The following is a 19,418-nucleotide window of genomic DNA, read 5'->3' as shown; positions in this document are numbered from 1 at the left end:
CTTATCGTTACTGTGTCATGAAATTTCACAGAGCCTTCCAACCAGACTTGGATTTTTCTTTCCGACTCTGTAACGACGACTCTCTTGAGTCTTGTTATAAAGAAACGTTTTCTTTTTTCAAAAACAATAAAAATTTTGATTAGCAAATTTTGTTTTGCTTCTATAGTTAAAGACAAATAATCTCATTACAGAAATTAGATAATCAACATTTTCATTTTTTAGTAATTCTAGATGTGCCTTAAAAAATTCAACTTAATAAAAACTAACTTTTTACTTCATTTTTTAAATAAAATTAGCAATTTTGAAGATAATAGAATTTAAAAATGTTTAACTCAAATTTTTGTTGAAAACACTAAAAAAATTCAATTTTGGAGAAATTACAAATAATTGCAGAAATTCAATTATTTTCAAAAGTAATAAAATTCTTCTCATAAAATTCAATTATGTTTAAAATTAAAAAAAAAATTCTTGTCAAAATCCCCAATAACATAATTTCTCCCCAAAGTTGAATTATTTTCAAAAATAACAATAAAATTCTTGTCCTAATTATTCAATTATTTTAAATATCTACTATCCTTATTAATAAAATCAGACTTTTGTCTGTACATTGCATAGAATTCAAAATTTCTATTATATTCCTTATTTTTACACTCTAAGGAATGCGAAAATACTATTAAGAGAATTATGTGTGTATGTGTATATGTGTGTATGTGTGTATGTGTGTATGTGTGTATGTATGTCCGCAAATTTTCGACCGCGTATCACGGAAAAACGGTTCGATCGTTTGAAGTGAAACTTGGCAGTCTTTTAGGCATTAGCCTAACTTAAAATCCTAGCGATAGTAGATTAAAAAATATTAATATGAACGAAAGTTATGCCATTTTTTCAAAAATTCGAAAATTCGAAATTTTTAGTTTTTTCATATACTTTAGTGAATTGTACTTAAACTTGGTACAGGGTTAATTTTAGTGTTTCTTATTAAGATTTAATCGTCAGAATAATAAAATTTTGAATAACAAATAAAAAGTGTTAGATTTAAATATTGAAAAATTAAAAGTTTAAAAATTGAAATTTTTTTGTAATTAATTTTTATACGGTTGTATTTCTTAGGTCAACAATAAAAATTTGTTGTTGAAATCATAAGTTTACTTTCTTAAAAAAATTTTATTAGGTCAGAATATTAACAATATCCATATAATTAATATGAGACTTTTGTCAGTATATTGCACAGAATTCAAAATTGCTATTATATTATATTAATTAATGATCATAAAATGAAAAACTCAAATTTCATTCTGATGACTAAATTGTAATAAAAAATACTAAAATTAACCCTGTATCAAATTTAAGTAAAATTGATGACAATAATTATTTCAAAAGATTAATTTTGAATTTTAAAAATTTTGATAATATATAGCACTAGCTGTCGTACCCGTCTTCGACGGGTTTTAGTTTCTACCAATACATTTAACAATGTTTCTACCAATCTGGAAAATCAAAAATACCCGGGAATTTAATTTCACCGGAAAATTAATAATTAGTAACCATTAGCTATTTCGGTAGTATAATTATACTATTTGAATAGTCTCCACCCTTTAGCAAAAAATCAAAAATTATCAAAAATTCGAGAAACCGAATTTCTTAAAATTTAACATTTTTTTCTTCTCTTTTATATCATTAAACTTCATTATTTTTGTACTCTTCAAAAATACTTTACTTATATTTAATAGTCTCCACCCTTTGGTAAAAAATCTAAAATTATGGAAAATTAGCAAAAATTCAAAAAACGGAATTTCTTAAAATTCAACATTTTTTCTTCTCTTTTATGGCTTTTGGCTTCATTATTTTTGGGCTCTTCAAAAATACTTAACCTAATTTGTTATCTCCACCCTTTGGTAAAAAATCTAAAATTATGGAAAAATAGCAAAAATGCAAAAAAATGAATTTCTTAAAATTCAACATTTTTCCTTCTTTTTATGGCATTTAGCTTTATTATTTTTGTGCTCTTAAAAAATACTTTACTTATTCAATAGTCTCCACCCTTCGGTAAAAAATCTAAAATTATGGAAAATTAGCAAAAATTCAAAAAACCGAATTTCTTAAAATTTAACATTTTTTCTTCTTTTTTATGGCATTTAGCTTAATTATTTTGGTTTAATGTAGCAAATTTCTTACTTTACATACAGATCTTTAAATAAAAAACTTTAATAACTTTTCCTGAAAAGCTTGCTTAAAGATTAAAAATCACTATTTTCTTAGAAAAAAGTTGATCTAAAAAAACGAAAAAAAATTTCAAAATACGTCTTTTTTAAAAATTTTATTGTAGAAATGGGTTTTATTTATCTGAAAAAGTTAGCTAATGATAGTTTTGCATTTATTTTACAAAAGATAAAAAATTTGCATTTTTTTGATTTTTCGAATTTTTTGGAAAAATGTCATAACTTTCGTTTAAGTTAATATTTTTTAATCGGATAAGGCTATGATTGTAAGTTACGTTAATACCTAATAGTAATATAATATCTTATTTAAAAGTTTTTATTTCGATCTAATAAAAATTTATTTCGTTTAAATAATTTTATTTAGTTAAATCAAATAAATCTTAATTGGATTAATTAAATAAATACTTGACTCTAATAAATGAATTTATTTAACACAAATAATTTCTAAATTTTATATTTTTTTATGGATTGCTTCTAAACTTTCTATAGTTGAGTATTACATGTTATTTATTAACATTTTAGCATAATTTTGCAAAAAATAATACTTTGTAACTAAAATGGAAATATAAAAATATTTTTAAAAAATCGAAAATTTCTAAATTTTACATTTTTCAATGGATAGCTTTTAAACTTTATATAATTGAATATTACATATTATTTAGTCACATTTTAGCATAATTTTTCAAAAATACTTTCTTATAACGAAGATGTAAGTATAAAAATGTTTTGAATATCAAAAAATTGAAAAAATTATAATTGATACCAATTGCTATGAAGCTTAATTCAATAGTATTTGTGGGCTCTCTGATTTAACTTTTAGAGATATCTTGATCAATGTAAAGACAAAAGTTAAACACGGTGTTTATTTTGGTTTAAAACATTTTCCGGCTTTGTCCAAATTTTTCCTGGTTTATTCGACGGGTGTTTTTTAATAATACATTTAACAGGGTGTCTACCAACCAGAAAAGACGTAAAATATCAGGGAATTTAATGTAACCGAGAAAAACTGGATCTACTTGCTATACAATTAGTTCGAATTAGATTGTACTATAACTCAAAAAAATTGGAGGAAATTTTAGATTGATTTTAATACATTATATTGATTGAAGTACTACAAATTGAGAAATATTGTTTTCTGCATTTGAATTAGTTAAAAGTAACTAATTTGATAATAAAAAGTCGGTCACTGTTTCAAATGGTATTATTTTCCTAATGAAATAGACAATAGTAACTAATTATTATTTTTTTCCTGTCAAATCAAATTCCCGGCTATTTTCCGGTTTTCTAGGTTGGTAGATACACTGTTAAGTGCATTATCAGAAACTACAACCCGTCGAAGACGGGTACGACAGCTAGTTTTAATATAAAATCCGAAAAGAATTCAATTATTTAAAAAAAAATTTAATAAAATTGTACACAAACATTTAATTATTTTCATAAATAATAAAAATTCCACAAGAATTTAATTATTTACAATTTTTTATAAATTTTTTCCCAAAAATTCTATTATTTTCATAAATTTTTAATTATAAATTATTATAAAACATGAAGAAATCAATCACTCCGAGTCTTCAACTCGGAGCAATCGATATCTTTATATTTTATAACAAAAATACTTGAAGATCAATTTCAAAAATGTTTAAATTTGAAATTTTTGAATGTCTTAATTCAAGTTTCAAGTTGATTTTCAATTAAAATTTGTAATTGACAAATAGAATTTATTAACTTTTTTTTCTTTTATTTTTAGAAAACTAAATTTTATTAAAATAATTATAAATTATGTAAATTATTTCCTTATGAAAATTGAAAATTTTCTAGGTACAAAATTATTAAGAAAATATGTAATGTTTTTTTTCCATCAAAATAAAAGAATGAGTTTGTGAACAATATTGATATTCAGAAATAAAAATTATGCATAAAATGGGTTTTCCTATTTCCTATTTCTTAATCATAATTTTTTAACAATTTTCTATTTTTTATAAATAAAAGGGAGAAAATTTTACATAATTAAAGTGAAACAAAATTTGTTATAGAAAAAAGCATATAATAAACAAAATGGGTATATTTTTTATTTGTTAATCATAATTTTTTTAAATTTTCTAAATTCTAATATTATTTTATCATAAATCATGATAAAATAATTGCATATTTTCAATTTGTCAAACAATATTTTAAAGAAAAGAAGAACAGAAACTTACTTTAAACTGCGGACAGAATGAATGAAGGAATACGGAGATTAATATAGTAAATTAAGTAACTAAATAATGGGTAATTAATAAAATTTAAACTCGAAAATGCGTCAATTTTGTATGTATTAAATACAGGCTTTCGAGAGTCGTACAATTAAAATTATGCAGATATGAAGTAGTTGAATATAATTTCACAATTCATTAGTAGATTACCCCTGGCACATTGACTCTTTTATTAATCATTCAATTAAAATACTGGTAATAAATTATATATGTAACTGCTGACATTACATTCTGACTAGTTTTCTTATAGAGTTGACAAATTTGTCCTAAAGTTATGCTTAAAATATCAATTATTTTAATTGTTGATATAATTCATCAAATATGATGATTGGAAAATTATTTATTAATTAATGTAAGACCATAATTTCCTTTAGTTTTTAAAAATTAGCATTAGTAAGGCAAACTTTACTTTTTTTGAATAATTTTCAAATTAAATTCTTGTTTCATATTCAGTTACAAAGTTTATAACACGGTTTTTGGAATGAATATAAAACCTTTGAAGTTAATGTGTTGCGGTCCTTTGAAAGGGAAGTGTCAGTTTCTTTGGGGTTTTATGATTCGGCTCGCAGGTGGTCCTAGTTTATTGAATCCCGCGTTGTCGAAAACCGGAAGTAGATCTCTGACCCGTTGTCCGGCTCCAAGCGATGCAAGTTCCGTCCATCTGCAATGCATATTGCAATTGTTAGCAACACTTTCTCGCCTACTTGGAAGTAGCCAGAAGTAGCGATTTCATTGGTCGACAAGAATATATCATGGACAGATTTTGTTTGTTTGGCGCGGATTCAGCTGGAAGTATATCACGATCAAAGACTTTACGGTACAATTTAAGTTACTAGTTGACTATGCCAGCTATCTTCTCTTAAGTACCTACACTGGTAACGACTCGCATGCTCGGTTTAGTTACGCTCGTAAAATCAGTTTACGGTGCTCGTTTCGATGCCAGGGACGATATCTTCCCTCTACTTACTCTGCGTTCTAAGGCCTATCAACATTCCCTTTTAGAATTCTTTTTCCAATAGCGAACTTTCCCCAAACGATTTATAAAATAGCATATTTCACAAAATGGCACTTTCCACTGAACAAGACCTGATTTACGCGTCAACGTTGCCAGATATGTTGCCGAAAAATGGATAATGAAATGCTAATGCTAATAAGATGCATCATTTCCTACCTGTTGTTTTTGTATTTGGCGAGAGTGTGAGCCGCAGGATGGGGTGTTTCGGTCGGGAAATATGTGGCCCCATAAAAGTCCAAACCCCGGCTCAGTAACAACGAGGTCTCCTCCACACTCGCAAGGGTGACTCTTATTACCGGCGGTCCTGTATAAATAGTGGCCGGCTCGTTGAAATTTAGGGCATCGCCTCTCAATTTGTCATTGATGGCCTTCACTGCAATAGATTCCGATTAATTACATTAGTGGCTTTAAAGATAAAACTGTGGAAAACGTTTATTTCATTAGTTTTGAAATTAACGTTTTCTACAATTTCAAGTGCATTTTGCGAAGAGTTCCTTGAAATGATAATAATCGTAATGGACAGGAGATGCACATTTTACTTCGTGCTCGATCTAACTTAAAGTGTCTACTCACGCACAGTTCCGGTGTGCAGAGGCAGCCTTGTTACTTCGACGATAGATCGATACTTGTACAGGGCGTGCCGTATGTCGTCTTCCGGTACTTCTTCGGGAACATCGAGCACATAAACCGTAAACGTCTTCGCCGGTCTGCACGGTATGGCAACCTAGGACCAAATTATTTCCTACAGCTTATTGCCATTCGGAAATGATTCGCTTCAAGTATAGTGACAGGTATTTGAGGAAAAGAGAGGCATTAATATTTTTCAACAAAAAAATTTTTTTTCCTTATTCTTTATTTTTTATTCCGACGAGAAAAAATTAACGATAAAAAGTGATTTGTTGTGAATGCTAAAGAACAAGTAAAAATACAATGCCTGTTCAGTTTTAAAAATTTCCATTCCATTCCTTTTATCCTTTTATTCTTGAATTTATTTTTTTTAGTGGAAAACTTACTTTTTTGTAAAAACGAGCTCCGGTGACCTTGTGAAAACCTTTTTTGTAAACTGCTTGATAATCATCGATGCTACTAAACTTGAATAAAATTCCTGTAGCCGTTTTCGTTAGGGAAAAAGCGCCACTATAAAAGTTAATATTTGTCGTTAAATAAGTGTTAGTAAAATTCTTTTCTTTTTCTTCTTTTTACATGTTGTTGGTTCAAACTCACAGTGTTGGGAGAAATATACATATATTTCAATTCAACGCTTTGATTCAGTTTTTATGAGCTTTGTAAAATTTTTTGTTTAAAAATTTTTTGTAATTTGATTTTAAATCAATTATAAAGTTCGAGTAATAAACATTTTTTGTCGAATAGAATATAGGTAAGGGTGCCATTTAATGTCTGCATTATTAGGAGTGAAATAATCCTTGAAAAATCCCCAAAGTGAAATAGATATCCCAAGAATTTTAACGACACCCTTAAAAACGTTGAGTAATTTAAAATGAATACTTAAAGGAATTTTCATGCGTTGACCTCTTAATGGCACTTTTAAACGAGATATTAGAAACTCAAATTTTCGTACATTAATTATTTTACTTGAGAAAAATGTGAGAATTAAACTCTTTGTTTATTTTTATTTGTCAAGAAGACAATCTCTATTATTAACATTCTATTTCTTTGGCGTTAGGGAGCCTTTGTAATTATGAATTTCATCTCGGAACTGTTTAGTGTTTGAATGTATAATCTTAACCACTAACTTTGGAATTAATTGTAACTGTTCCAGACAGTATGAACAGATTTTGAAATAATTCGAAGCATTTCCAAACTTATATGCATCTATATGTATAAATCAATGGAAATTTAATAACTACACTAATTGAAATGTTGAAAATCTCTCCTGCAATTTCATATAAAATCATCTTTTTCAAAATAGTAATTTGGTTTTTAATTAACTCCAACCCGTTTTTTCTAGTAACATGACACTGAAAGCTGTTACCATTTTATTTACCATCGAATTTAGCGATTCTGCTTTTAATAACAAAACAAACAATTATAATAACCAATAAAGTATTAATTTTAATTACTCAAGTTTTCAAATACATAATGACATCGATAAAATTATGAAAATTATTTACTTCCTTTGTCAAGTTGTTTGAATCATAAATTTTGATGTTATCAATTCCATAATAAATTAATTGTCACAATTAGTAACATTGATATTATAGTACTTATAGAATAGAATATAAAGTTGTTGAAGTTAATTCACTTTTATGAACTCGAATTGCCAAAAAATAATTTATTTTGCTAGATTATTAAAGTTATAAATTAAAAAAAAAAGTTATATATTAATTTCTCTCTTTCTCTCTGTTTCTTTCTCTTATTTTGCATATAAATTATTTATTAAAATTATATAACTCTATTAATTTTAGTTAATATTTTTCACCTCTCATTGATTTTAAAAGAGAAAAATTGCCTTTTCGATAAAAAGAAAGAATTTCACCGAAGAAACTGCAATCTCGACTCTCTTATTTTCCCTTGTATTCCTGAGCCTCATGTCTGATGTATAGAGGTAGTGAACCCGGGAAACGATCTCCCAAGAAAGTAGAAGCACTTATGCACGAAGGCAGAGCAGAAGACAGAAATAAAGAGAAAGAAAGGGTTAAACGTGACAGAGGAAAAGAATATAAGATTCTTAGAATTCCGGTGAATGGTGGAATTGTGGATTGTGAAGGGTGCAAGAGAGAGAGAAAGAGAGATATTTGGGGAAAAAGGACAGTAAGTTGGTAACTGAGGACTTGACAAATGGATCAAGTTGGCGATGAGGTGGGTTCACAATCCGCTTTAGCGCGTAAAAATTCTCTCACCGGAAGTTCATTTTCTCGCAAATGGTCGCCGCCTTCTCCATGCTGAGGTCGTGACTGGGCGTTAGCAGGAAAGCACCTTTCGTCAGGAACTCGTTTTCGCTGATTTCGGAGTCTGTGTCGTGGTCCTGCCAATCGTTGGTCCCACGGCTCTCTTGGTTGAGACGCAGCAGAGAACTGTTCTTCGACGTTGACATGTCCTTTTCGTATGAAACACTGAGGTTCGATTCCAATTGAGACATCTTTTATACTCTTGGGATGGGCCCGAGTTAATATGGCACGATTATCGGATCGTGTGGCGCGCATTTGTCGTCTTGCTACACTGATCGCGTAATGGATCATTTCGATCCTTTTATACCACTCGTCCAGCCAACATCTGACCCATGCCGATCAAAAACTTGTTAGTTTTTCACTCATTGAAATCTTATAAAAAATTCATCATTCTACTTAAAAATAAAAAATGTATTATTTTATTTTAATATCCACTTAGTGCGAATATATCAACAATATCATTAATCGACGTTGACCGCATCCAAAGACAATTTGACTATCAATATTTTCATTCTTGTCTTTGATTTAGAAAGAAAAAATTTCATCTCGATAAATAAGGGACAATAAAATTTTGTTGACTGATGGTTGCTCACTGGTGGATACCGCGTTAAATTTGGAATGGAAATACCTTTGACAAACGATTGCTTTCTGCGATTTAACTCCACACGCGGGCCTTTGAGCGTGACAAATGCATTTCGGCGAATTTAGCTTGCACCTCGTTTACAATTTCAATGTTGAATATCTTTGAGTGGAATTCAAATAGAAATTGTATATAAATTTAGAATAACACTTTTAATTCAGAATTTATATTTAAATTCAATAACATTTAAATTCTTATTATAATAAGAATTTTCTATCATTACAATAATTTTCTTTTAAAAACTATTGTTTTTTTTATTAAAACATTAAGAACGCGAGAAAATTACCAAAATAAAAGTTTATAATCTTGTGTGAAATGTAATTGAACGTTATTTATAATGAAGAATTGTTCATTATTTCTATTAAGAAATGATTGTATGTTTTTAGGCAAAAGTTGAGGTGTATAACAATAACATTAAAGTATTAACATAATTTTCAAGTAGATAAATTAGTAAAGTGTAAGAAACTATTTTAATAATTAGATGATCACTTTATGAAACTGGGAAAACATTCCAGAAAGTTATAAAGTCAAAATTACTGTTGCGCCTCAGGAAATTTGCTCTTGGGAATAAATCTTTGAGTAACTGTTGAAGGTATCTCAAATATGTAAATCTTCAGTTCTATTATTTTTATTCTACAATGGAAACTGTAATTAACCTAATGGCGGTAATTAGCTTAATTTTTGAAGCATTTAATCTCAATTTTTTTAATTGTCGAGTCCTCATTTATCTCATTATTGATTCCTTAAAAGCAATAAAATAATATAATGTGTTTAGAAATTTTGATAATAGCCGTAACGTACATATTTAATATATTTATGCGCAATGGCTGCTTTCTGTCGCTCAAAAAAATGTTAATTTAAACAACTAAGCGAATCGAAATATCGAATAGTAGCTAGAAGTGGCACTCGTTCTTTTATTTACCATTTGTGTTTCAATGAAATTCAATTCCCTTTTAATCCAAAAGATCGTCTTTCATTAAATGCCCATAGAAATTTACAGTAAGCGATAAACATTCGATAATAAAAGCTCAACTCGATAAAGCGTAAAACGTAACAGTTAAATTGTACTTTACCTCCCTCGCCAACCTTTCTTTCTCCTCACCCTGCTAAATTGCTTACTAAAGCGTAATGCGATAAGCAACCATCTTTCTTCCATTGGAAATTCATATTATATGGAATTTTGAAACTTACTAAAATCAATTGTATTGTACTTGAAAATCGAAAGCGTTGGCGTCCTATCAATGAGTTTCGCCTTTTTTTTCTACATTTTTTTCGACATTTTTTTCGACTTGCTGTAGAATTAACAAGCTCTCAATTGGATGGATTGGATGAAAAACGATACTCAATAGATAACAAATTACACACGAGGGCTCGATAATAGGTTTCCTCTTTTGGTGTCATGGCCAATGCAATTTGACATTGAGGCAAAAACACAAATGATCTTAATATGTCGGATAATTACAGTTAATTTATTTTTATTAATAATTTGTTTTCAATAAGTGAGACAATAGGAAAAACAATTTTTTCGCATTATAGCTTCAGCTTAATTAATGTGTTTTAACTCAGTAAATCATATAATAATAATGAGTTGAAAACAAAATTACATTTCACCATAATAATTTTATTTTATCTCAAGTAATTAATTTAATTGTGACTAAAATCAATTATTTTGGAATTATTTTCTGTCACACTGAGAAAACATATTTTATGTTATGTAATACCTACAAAAGAAATAATAGGAAAGTATTTTTAGATGATTTTTGTTTAATAAAAGTCATTTTATAAGTTTGATTCCATCTTTTAAAATTTAATTATATATATATATATATATATATTTAAAATCAACCAACATATGTTTCAATACACCTTAAATATTTTTAAAGATTTTTTATTTTGATTTAAGCAAAATATGTTTGATTTAAATAAATTATTCTGTCACTGCTTATTGATAAGTTATTAAATAAAGCAAATAAAATGCATTCCGATCGAAATGAAGTAAAAAAAAAGATTGACAATAAAAGGTACATTTTCGTACGACGAATGATTATAGAAAATTACTCTTAAACACATTTTCGATTGAGAAAAATACGATATAAAAGTTTCAGTAAATTACATAATTTTTTCAAAATTTTATCTATACCTATACTGTTGCTAGGCGAGTTCGCGAATCAGAGACACGGTTTAACGTTGAACACGTGATTCAGACATCGATCCAACGCTTTCAACTAGTGACATCATCTCCTATAAAAAATTTCCCTCACATTTTCAATTATCTACTTTTTAAATAATTCATCAATTTTTTAGTATATTACAAAATATAAATACTTTTCATTCAACTTTTAAAAAATATAAGTAACGTAAAACTTTTGTTTAAATAATGAAAGTATCACTTTTTAAAGCTGCGATTTTTGGAAAATGTCACATTGTTAAAAATACAAAAGGTGTACTGCAGGAAATAGTTTCATTATAAGGTACTTTTCTTTTTTAAAGACGGAAATCGAATTTGTTGAGAAATCCAGATTAAAGGCAAACAACGTTTAAAATCGAATTGCTCGAATCAAGCCGTACTATTGAACTGGCTAATTACATAACGAGGTAATTGCTAATATCGCTCCTATCGCCTTTCGACTGGAAGTCATATACGCATCGTTTCTGCATAAAGTATTGTTTTCATTCAATTATAATTAATATTTTTTTAACTCATTGATTCTCTCATTTATTTGGATGAAAGTAAAATAAGTATATTATTAATTGAAGACCTATGTGTTTGGTATATTTGATATGATAATCAATTACTATACTGGAAAACTCTGGTCTCAAAATGTAGGCTACTCATTTTGAGCTGCAACAAAAATTAGACTGGGTTTTTTTATAGGTCAACTTTAAAATCCATAGAAACGCTTTAGGTTTAATTATAAAGCAAATTCGAGAATTAATCCTGGGATAATTTTCATTTGAAATAAAAATCATTCGACAAATTCTAAAATGAATTATAACATATTTCTGATTTAATCTTTTCAAAAAGATGAGAATTTTTTAGTACAATTTGGAAACTAAATTTCAAATCAAGACAATTTGGATAAATTTTAATTTTTGAAAAAGTATATTTTTTCTAGTTGGAACATCGAAGTGGGATTAATTGTCACGTTCGTAAATAGAAGCTTGAAAAATGTGTTACAGTCGCGTTATGCGGAAATGAATCTTTTTTAAATAATTCAAACAAGAATTGTCATTTCTTGTATAAGATAATAATTGTATTGGCTCGCGGAGTAAAAATTGTTTTCGCGAGTTCTGCAAATGAACACGTGACTGTTGCGTCGAAACGGGGATGAATTGTAATTGGACGGAAATGGAATTCGGATAGTGTAGGGCCAATAGAGAGAAAGAGATGGAAAAGTAAAGTATATAGTGAGAGAATAGGAGAGAGAGAGAGAGAGAAAGAGATGAGCACAGTGAAGGGAGAAGGCATGGCAGGGTTGACGCCAGTAGTCTGTAACTCTATGCCTCTCTGAATTTGGATCAATAGAGACGATACAACATTGAATAGAACACACAAGAGCTAAAATAGTCGGCACAAGCTAGAAGGATTCTTTTCTTTTAAAATTTCCTCATTCTCAATGTTTGTAAATTCTCATTTTTGTGCCTGTTACCGTCTAAAATACACACTATTCTATAAAAAAATTGTCGTCATTATAAAAACGGAAATTTACTTCAAATTTGTCTATTCAACTACTCAGGGTAAATTTGACTATTTTTAGTTTTTACTTTGTAATCTTAGTTACTAATCTTAGTTCTTGGTATACTCTTTTCTTACGATTGGCTTGGAATAGTTATCTCTTTTTATTAGAAATGTTTTCTATGTGTATAATATTGTGCATTCCAAGCAGTTAGGTGTGCAGACATGTTTTCTTTGTTGACAAAAAAAATGATTTATCTTACTTTATTTTAACTCGGGAACTCGACACGTTTTTTCATTCATGTTTGAGTGTCTAGTTGATATTTCCACATTTGGTTGAATACTTACTGCGCTTCTTGCTTTTGTCGCCTTGATACTCTACATCCAGTTTCTGCCTTAGTTGGCTTCGAGCCAAAAGTCTCCTCGATTTTATGGTCTCTACCTGATAAATGTAAAGAGAAAAACTTAATATATATATATTTGTACAGATAAGATCTCATGATATAATGAAATGCCTATCTTGTTAGATAATGCTGGTTCTTTCGCGACTATTACATTAGATAAATATCTCTCCAGATAGAGGCAATCATCATTTCAGTAAAGTGTCATTCTTCTGTTCTGTTGCAATGAGCCCTATTTAATGCCTCTTTAGCGATGCAACTTCTAATCTTATTACTTTTCATGTCACTTGTAAGTTGTGAATTTGTAATTGAGCGATTAAAGGAGATGAATCTGTTTTTTTATTTTTTATACCTAAAATAATAGTTTCACCACTTTCAATTTAAGATATTTCTAAAATACTTTGTTTAATTTCCGAATTCTTATATGTTAAGATTTGATTTTAATGAACATTAAGAATCTTGAGAAAAGTGTTGTGAAAGGAAATTTTCGCGATCTTGTTTTTAGATCAGCTTTAAATAAATAAGGAGTTGTCTGACGTGCAAATGAGAAAAAAGCCTTAGTGGAAGGTATTGATGATCTCAAGAGATTTTTGCCGATTGTCAGGAAAATTGGCTTACGTCTGCACTTGAAAATTTTAAATTCACAATAGCATTTCCCCACGAGAATTAAATATCCATTTCCATTTGCAGAGACTTTAAAAACACAATTGGACGCTTATAAAAATTTCTTACACATTTTTCGGATTTTCTTGTCTTTTGTAGGTAATAATTTTCAAAATAAAATTCATCAATCATCAATCAAATTTTATACTTTGCACAAAGCATAACTGCTTACTGAGTGGAGTTTTCTGTTTTTATTTTTAAATAAACTTGTAAGAAAATTCTTATTAGTGTCAAAGATGCGTAAAGTAATTCGTTCACGAAATTTCTTAAGACTTAGATTTGCTCCTTATGCATTTAAATGGCCTATTTATGCAAAGCCACGGGATTGGCGGGTGTACTGGAATAACAATTTTCACTATTTCTATTCTATTAACAATCTCACTAATCCTTCCTTATTGCTGCTCATCAAGCTTGTTTTTCATCGAATGCATTTATGAAAGAATCTTTTTTAAATCTAAAAATCATGAAAGAAATTATTTGATGGTTTCGAAAAAAATAATAAGAATAAAGAGAAATTAATTAAAAATACAATACGCAGAAAGTGTGTCGCTTCTGTTTCTTTGACCCGTATATCGGTGTTTATGGGGAATATCAACCGGAAATTTTCAACATTTTCAACCTCGCTGAACGTTATAATGTCATTGAAGGGAAAATCGAGCCACGCGGCGTCGGTCCGATAAATGCGAGACATTTTAACTTAAATATTGACTTGACCCAGCCCCAGTGCTCAGGGAAGCGTCACTAAACGATCGTTCAATGTGAAAACACCCTTTTCGCATTTCAAATGCATGTACTCTCCATGATGTACACAAATATTTTTTGTTCGCTGGTTCACTAGAACAAGCAGTTAAGCAATATTCGAGACCTTAACAGTTTGAGTGCTTGACTCCGGAGTGTAAATAAACCGAATCAAGTTTCAAAGATCGGTCCGTAATGGCTTTATGCTCGAAAAAAAATGATTTATCGTTTAATTCTCGCATTCGAGTGTGACGATGACTCAGTTCAATAACGACACAAAAAAAGGTTTCACCGCTGTCACTGTCAATACGCTATTAAGAATGATCATTTATCTAGTTCTTTTCAAAACTTTTTCATAAACTGAATATATTGGACAAAATATTTAAATAAAGTTTCGTAAAATAATAGCGAATCAAATTTGTGCACTCAAATCAATTCATTAAAAAGAAAAAATTAAACTTGTTAACAGATTCGATTTATTAATAAAGTTCGTGACATAAATAAAATTACAGAAGTTTCTAACTTTAGTATCAAATTTTATGAAGCAGACAAGTTTTTAACGTAAAAAATGTTGCAAAATAAAAATTGTTAAACATCATAGAACTTGACGTCAGCAATGAAGCACAATTTTGCAGCTATTCGAAGTGAGCCTCGTACTTAGAGTTTAGATTTTATTTCTGTGATTCCAATTCTCGAGTTATAAAGTACAGAAGAAAATTCTCCAATGTTGGAGAAAATGAACATATACATATATTAGGTCAATTGCATAGGAGTTCGTTCTTTATTCGTAGTGAAATAATTTTCACATCCATTTTCTCTCACATGCAGCCGCATTGATTTTTATTTTCAGAGGGGTTTCTAAAAAAAACTAAAACTAGTTTCCTTTCTTTATTTTTAAACGAAAATATAAACTCTATTCTAATTAAAAGTTTCATATAATATTTTTCGAAAGTTGACGTTAATTTTTCACTTTTCCTTTCGAACCATTTGTCTGCAGCGATTGTTGCCAAAGTCGAATTAGTAGATTTGAAGAATGATAAATTTACGATAAATTTAAGAAAAGAGAACTGTGGAAAGTAGGAAAATTTAATTTCGATGAAAATCCAATAGACAGATACTTGTTAACAAAGTAGAACTGTCAGTGCTCTCGCTTCCTTGAACTCGTGGAGGGTTTAAATCCTGGGGGTACGCCTGGGGCAGGAGTGGCACTGGATGAATAGGAGGGTGGAAGGTGAAAGAGACAACCCGCCCAAAACCGGTAGTAGGATTACCATACAGATTGGTGTCGGTAGTAATGCGACGCCACGGATGACGGCATCGCAGCATACGATTCCTGCAGGAAAGACGACCAGAGAATCCAAGCTAATGTCGCACGATTACGAACCAAGGCGTTTACGAATTGGAGTGTCTAATTAGAAATTTGGATTAAGTGAATTCGAGCGAAAAGGTCATGAGTTACTCATATCAAAGCTCAGTTATGAGAAAAACACATTTTAACTTCTATCAGATACCTACTTCTGCTAGTGTTACTTGCGAGTTAATGTATGGACAAATGAGTTGGTTGCTAGTGAAAAAGTTGAGGAATGGAAATAAATTAAATTTCCTGGAAAGAGATTTGCAAAATAAATCTTTTTTTCAAAGAAAGATTCAATTTGTCAGAACGATGTTTTAGCTGAATCGACAGAACAGAGCCTCTGGATCAAAAAATCCGATCTGCTCTTCATTCATGTTTGAGTCTCATTCTCCATTTGCGCAAGAGACTCATATCTAAATTTCAAATTGAGTTTACTTTGAATGCAAAAATAAGCCTCTAGACAGTTGACGTTGTTTTAGACGTAATTGAAAAGTATTCACGCTAAATGAGTATTTAAATATATCACTATATCAGAAGAAGTTGAAAATTCTAGAAATGAATAATCGAAATAATGAAAATCATTTTTGAACAAGTTATTGTAAGAGAGTAGCAAGTTTTAATTATTGTAAAACAGGAAGAAAGCTATCATCGATCGATATCTTCATGTTTTAAGTTTTATAATAAAAAATATTTTTAAATGTTATTTTTTAACCTGGAAAAGTCAGGGAATTTGAAAAGAGGAAAAGCGTGGCAACCCTGATATATTTCTTTTAGAAGAAATTTATTCAGAAAAAGGAAATTTTAACAGTTGAAAGAATGAAAATTAACGATTGTAGGTAAATTGAATTATATTGTAGCTCTCTTTAAATGAGTGATTAATTTTATATCAACAGTGAATTTGTCAAGTGAGAGAACGAACTAAGAGAACGAAAGAGTATTTTCTACAAAAGTCGGAGAGAAAATTGTCGGTGGAAGCAGGAAACACTTGTTTCTTCGTGACCGTTACGTTTCTTTGTCACTTAATCTACTGAGACTGGTCTGATCGATGAAGGGATTTACTACTTGCTCGTCTACATTGCAGCTAAAAATTCAAGTAAAACTTGATTGAAATGCAAAGTTTTCTTTCTTTTTTTTTTTTAATTATTTGCAAAGCTACTTACTATTAAAGTGATAAAATGAAAAGCATCTCTAAGTGTATTCTAAATAAAGCAGTTCGTTTGCAAGTGCACTTGACAAATACTTGATACATCTTGGTTGATTAGTTCTTTCTAGATATTGCAAAAGATATTTTTTAGAATAAATAACTATTTATTCTACTTTGTAAATAGATCCAGGGAGTTGGATAATTTGGTCCTTATCGAGAATTTAAACAATGCGCAGCCCACAATTATTATTCCAGTTTATCAGTTATGGACCATTATTAATTGGATTTTGAGTCTGAATAATTATCTAATCCTCAGATATTGGCAATTTCCCAGCGGGATGGCGTAATAGTAAATATTTATGGAGAGCCAAATGGATAATGAAAATTCATATACATGCATGTGGTTGGAGAAAAGAAACACTGGGAAACACCTTAAACTTGTCCGGAGGAGAAAAATACGAAAAATAGTAGGAGAACTGTTTCGAGCAATTATCCTTGAGGCGAACGACGCTTGAAGTTACGCTGTTTAATGACATCGCGTTTCCTGGCACTCCCTTAAGACCAGCAGCCCGACATCGGGTCATCCTCGTGACCATGTACCGTGTAACTGGTCCTCCTCGCCCATTGCATTATTCTTCGTCGAGTAAAGTTGACCGAAGTGGTTCGGCCAGTCGAACGGAAATGTATCGTCGACCCTAGTTTCCGCCGGTCACGTCTCGGTGACCGGCTCTTTTTCTTTCTTTCTTTCAGTTCTAATGTTCCTCACATTATGCAACCACGGAAGTTTCAAGTATATTACACATGTAGTAATTAAGATTTAAATTAGTCGAAATAAAAAAATGTTGCGCAACACTTTTACGTAACATTTTCATAACTAATATATCGACAGTGCATCCTGAAACGCGAGTTTATTTTTTCGTGCACTTGAAAAGAATCTTGACGAGATTGTCGAGTTATGCAAATTTAAATTGTTTTCCGGGTGGAATACTACCGCCTCGCAGTATCGTTCTTTTGAGGTTCTCTGCTCGCTGGAAGAAGTTGCTTTCTCGACTGATAGCTACAATTGCATCTGTGCCACAACTACTTTAGCTCTCTCAGGACTCGACGTTGAAGGCACATATTAATAAGATATATTATAGAGCTGCTGCAGAATGTGAAGCGACTCGGATGTTGTGAGGTGGAAACACGGAGTCAGAGAGAGAGAGAGAGAGAGAAGGTGAAGGGTGACGGAGTAACACAAAATGGAATGAGGGTGTCGACATTCGTTTCCTAAAGGTGTATGCACCATGCACGACCGTTCTTCTAACGATCCGTCTTTGTTCGTTTGTAGGGAGTCTTTCAGTTCCAGAAGAGGGGAAACGAGCAAAGGGAGTTTTTAAGTTTTCTTCGTTAGACACTGTTTCATTGAGTCATATCACTCAAAATGATAACTTGACGACTAATGCTGGTCTTTCAGGTCGCTGATTGCTATTACAAATGCTATTGTTTGCAGATGTTGAAAAGTATCTTTCTTTCATTTCTCCTTCTTAATATCGTCTAAAATGATAAATTTCCCTCCATAACAGAATTTCATATTCGAACCATTGAGTTTCAAAATATATCCTTTTTTCTTACTGTCAAGAATTTCCAAACGTCTCAGAAAGTATATATGCACATAACTTTTTTTTTGACAACTGAGGAACAAAACTTGAAGTTTTTTCGTTCGACTACCTGTATCTTCAAGTTTTCGATTCATTTTGCATGCAGAATGGGAAGTGTAAAAAAATATTGCAAAACTTTTATATCGGCCTTAGGAAAAGTTATAAGTTACCTCCGAATTTACTTTAAACTCGAATGTGACCGTCTCACCGTCGGAAGTCTTGTTTCCACTTTTGACATTTGTTCAGCAAGTTTGAGGAAAAACAACGCGATAAAAATGTGTGTTTAGAGAAATGATTCCTTGTAGAAAAATAAATAGGTGGAAAATCAAAGTATTTAAAATGTGAATATCTCGGAAATGACTAAATTTAAGCAGGAGGAAAAACAAGCCAGGCAATTTGCTCACTTGCGTTAAGTAATATTACTTTTATCAGGGAGAAAATCGAGAGATGGAAAAAAACATTATACGGATATTATCGTCATTATTAGTCGAGTAAACTGGTACTTTGGCGCACGTCAGTTCCCCCTCCGCCCGATGGTTATCTTTTCACGTGCATTGGCGAGAAAAAAGTGCATATAGGTTCGTATTTGTATTTGTACATTCTGTATATTTGCAAATGGAGCCCAACCCAAGCTCGGATGGGTGCGGCCTTTACTTTGGCTAATGCGTGGGTGTGCCGTGTGTAACAGTGCCTTAAGTAATTGTTTATTGCCATATCCACCGTTTTGTTCTCCGCCCGCTGTCCACCTTCGGGAACCCTCTCGGAAC

At 30.4% G+C, this 19,418-nt stretch overlaps 1 protein-coding gene across 2 annotated transcripts; it reads right to left on the bottom strand.

Annotated features, from left to right (window-relative positions):
* Window positions 1-4,513: 4,513 nt before the first annotated feature.
* Window positions 4,514-10,206, bottom strand: LOC122501800. Of its 2 annotated transcripts, none has more exons than XM_043611548.1 (5): window positions 10,109-10,206; window positions 8,348-8,720; window positions 6,060-6,210; window positions 5,643-5,859; window positions 4,514-5,132 (listed from the first exon to the last, which is right to left on the bottom strand). In XM_043611548.1, exons 1-5 carry the CDS (start codon window positions 10,189-10,191, stop codon window positions 5,006-5,008), a joined length of 951 nt encoding a protein of 316 aa, XP_043467483.1. In that variant the 5' UTR covers window positions 10,192-10,206; the 3' UTR covers window positions 4,514-5,005. The 2 variants fall into 2 exon arrangements, with proteins under 2 accessions (XP_043467483.1, XP_043467485.1); XM_043611550.1 differs by lacking the exon at window positions 10,109-10,206 and adding an exon at window positions 6,500-6,623 and having other exon boundaries at window positions 8,348-8,678.
* Window positions 10,207-19,418: the final 9,212 nt, after the last annotated feature.

Source organism: Leptopilina heterotoma, unplaced genomic scaffold (genome assembly GCF_015476425.1).
Source record: "Leptopilina heterotoma isolate Lh14 unplaced genomic scaffold, ASM1547642v1 Lhet_214, whole genome shotgun sequence".
Taxonomy (NCBI): Eukaryota; Metazoa; Arthropoda; class Insecta; order Hymenoptera; family Figitidae; genus Leptopilina; species Leptopilina heterotoma.
The sequence above is the reverse complement of the archived record's forward strand: the minus strand, read 5'-3'. Positions and strand labels throughout refer to the sequence as shown.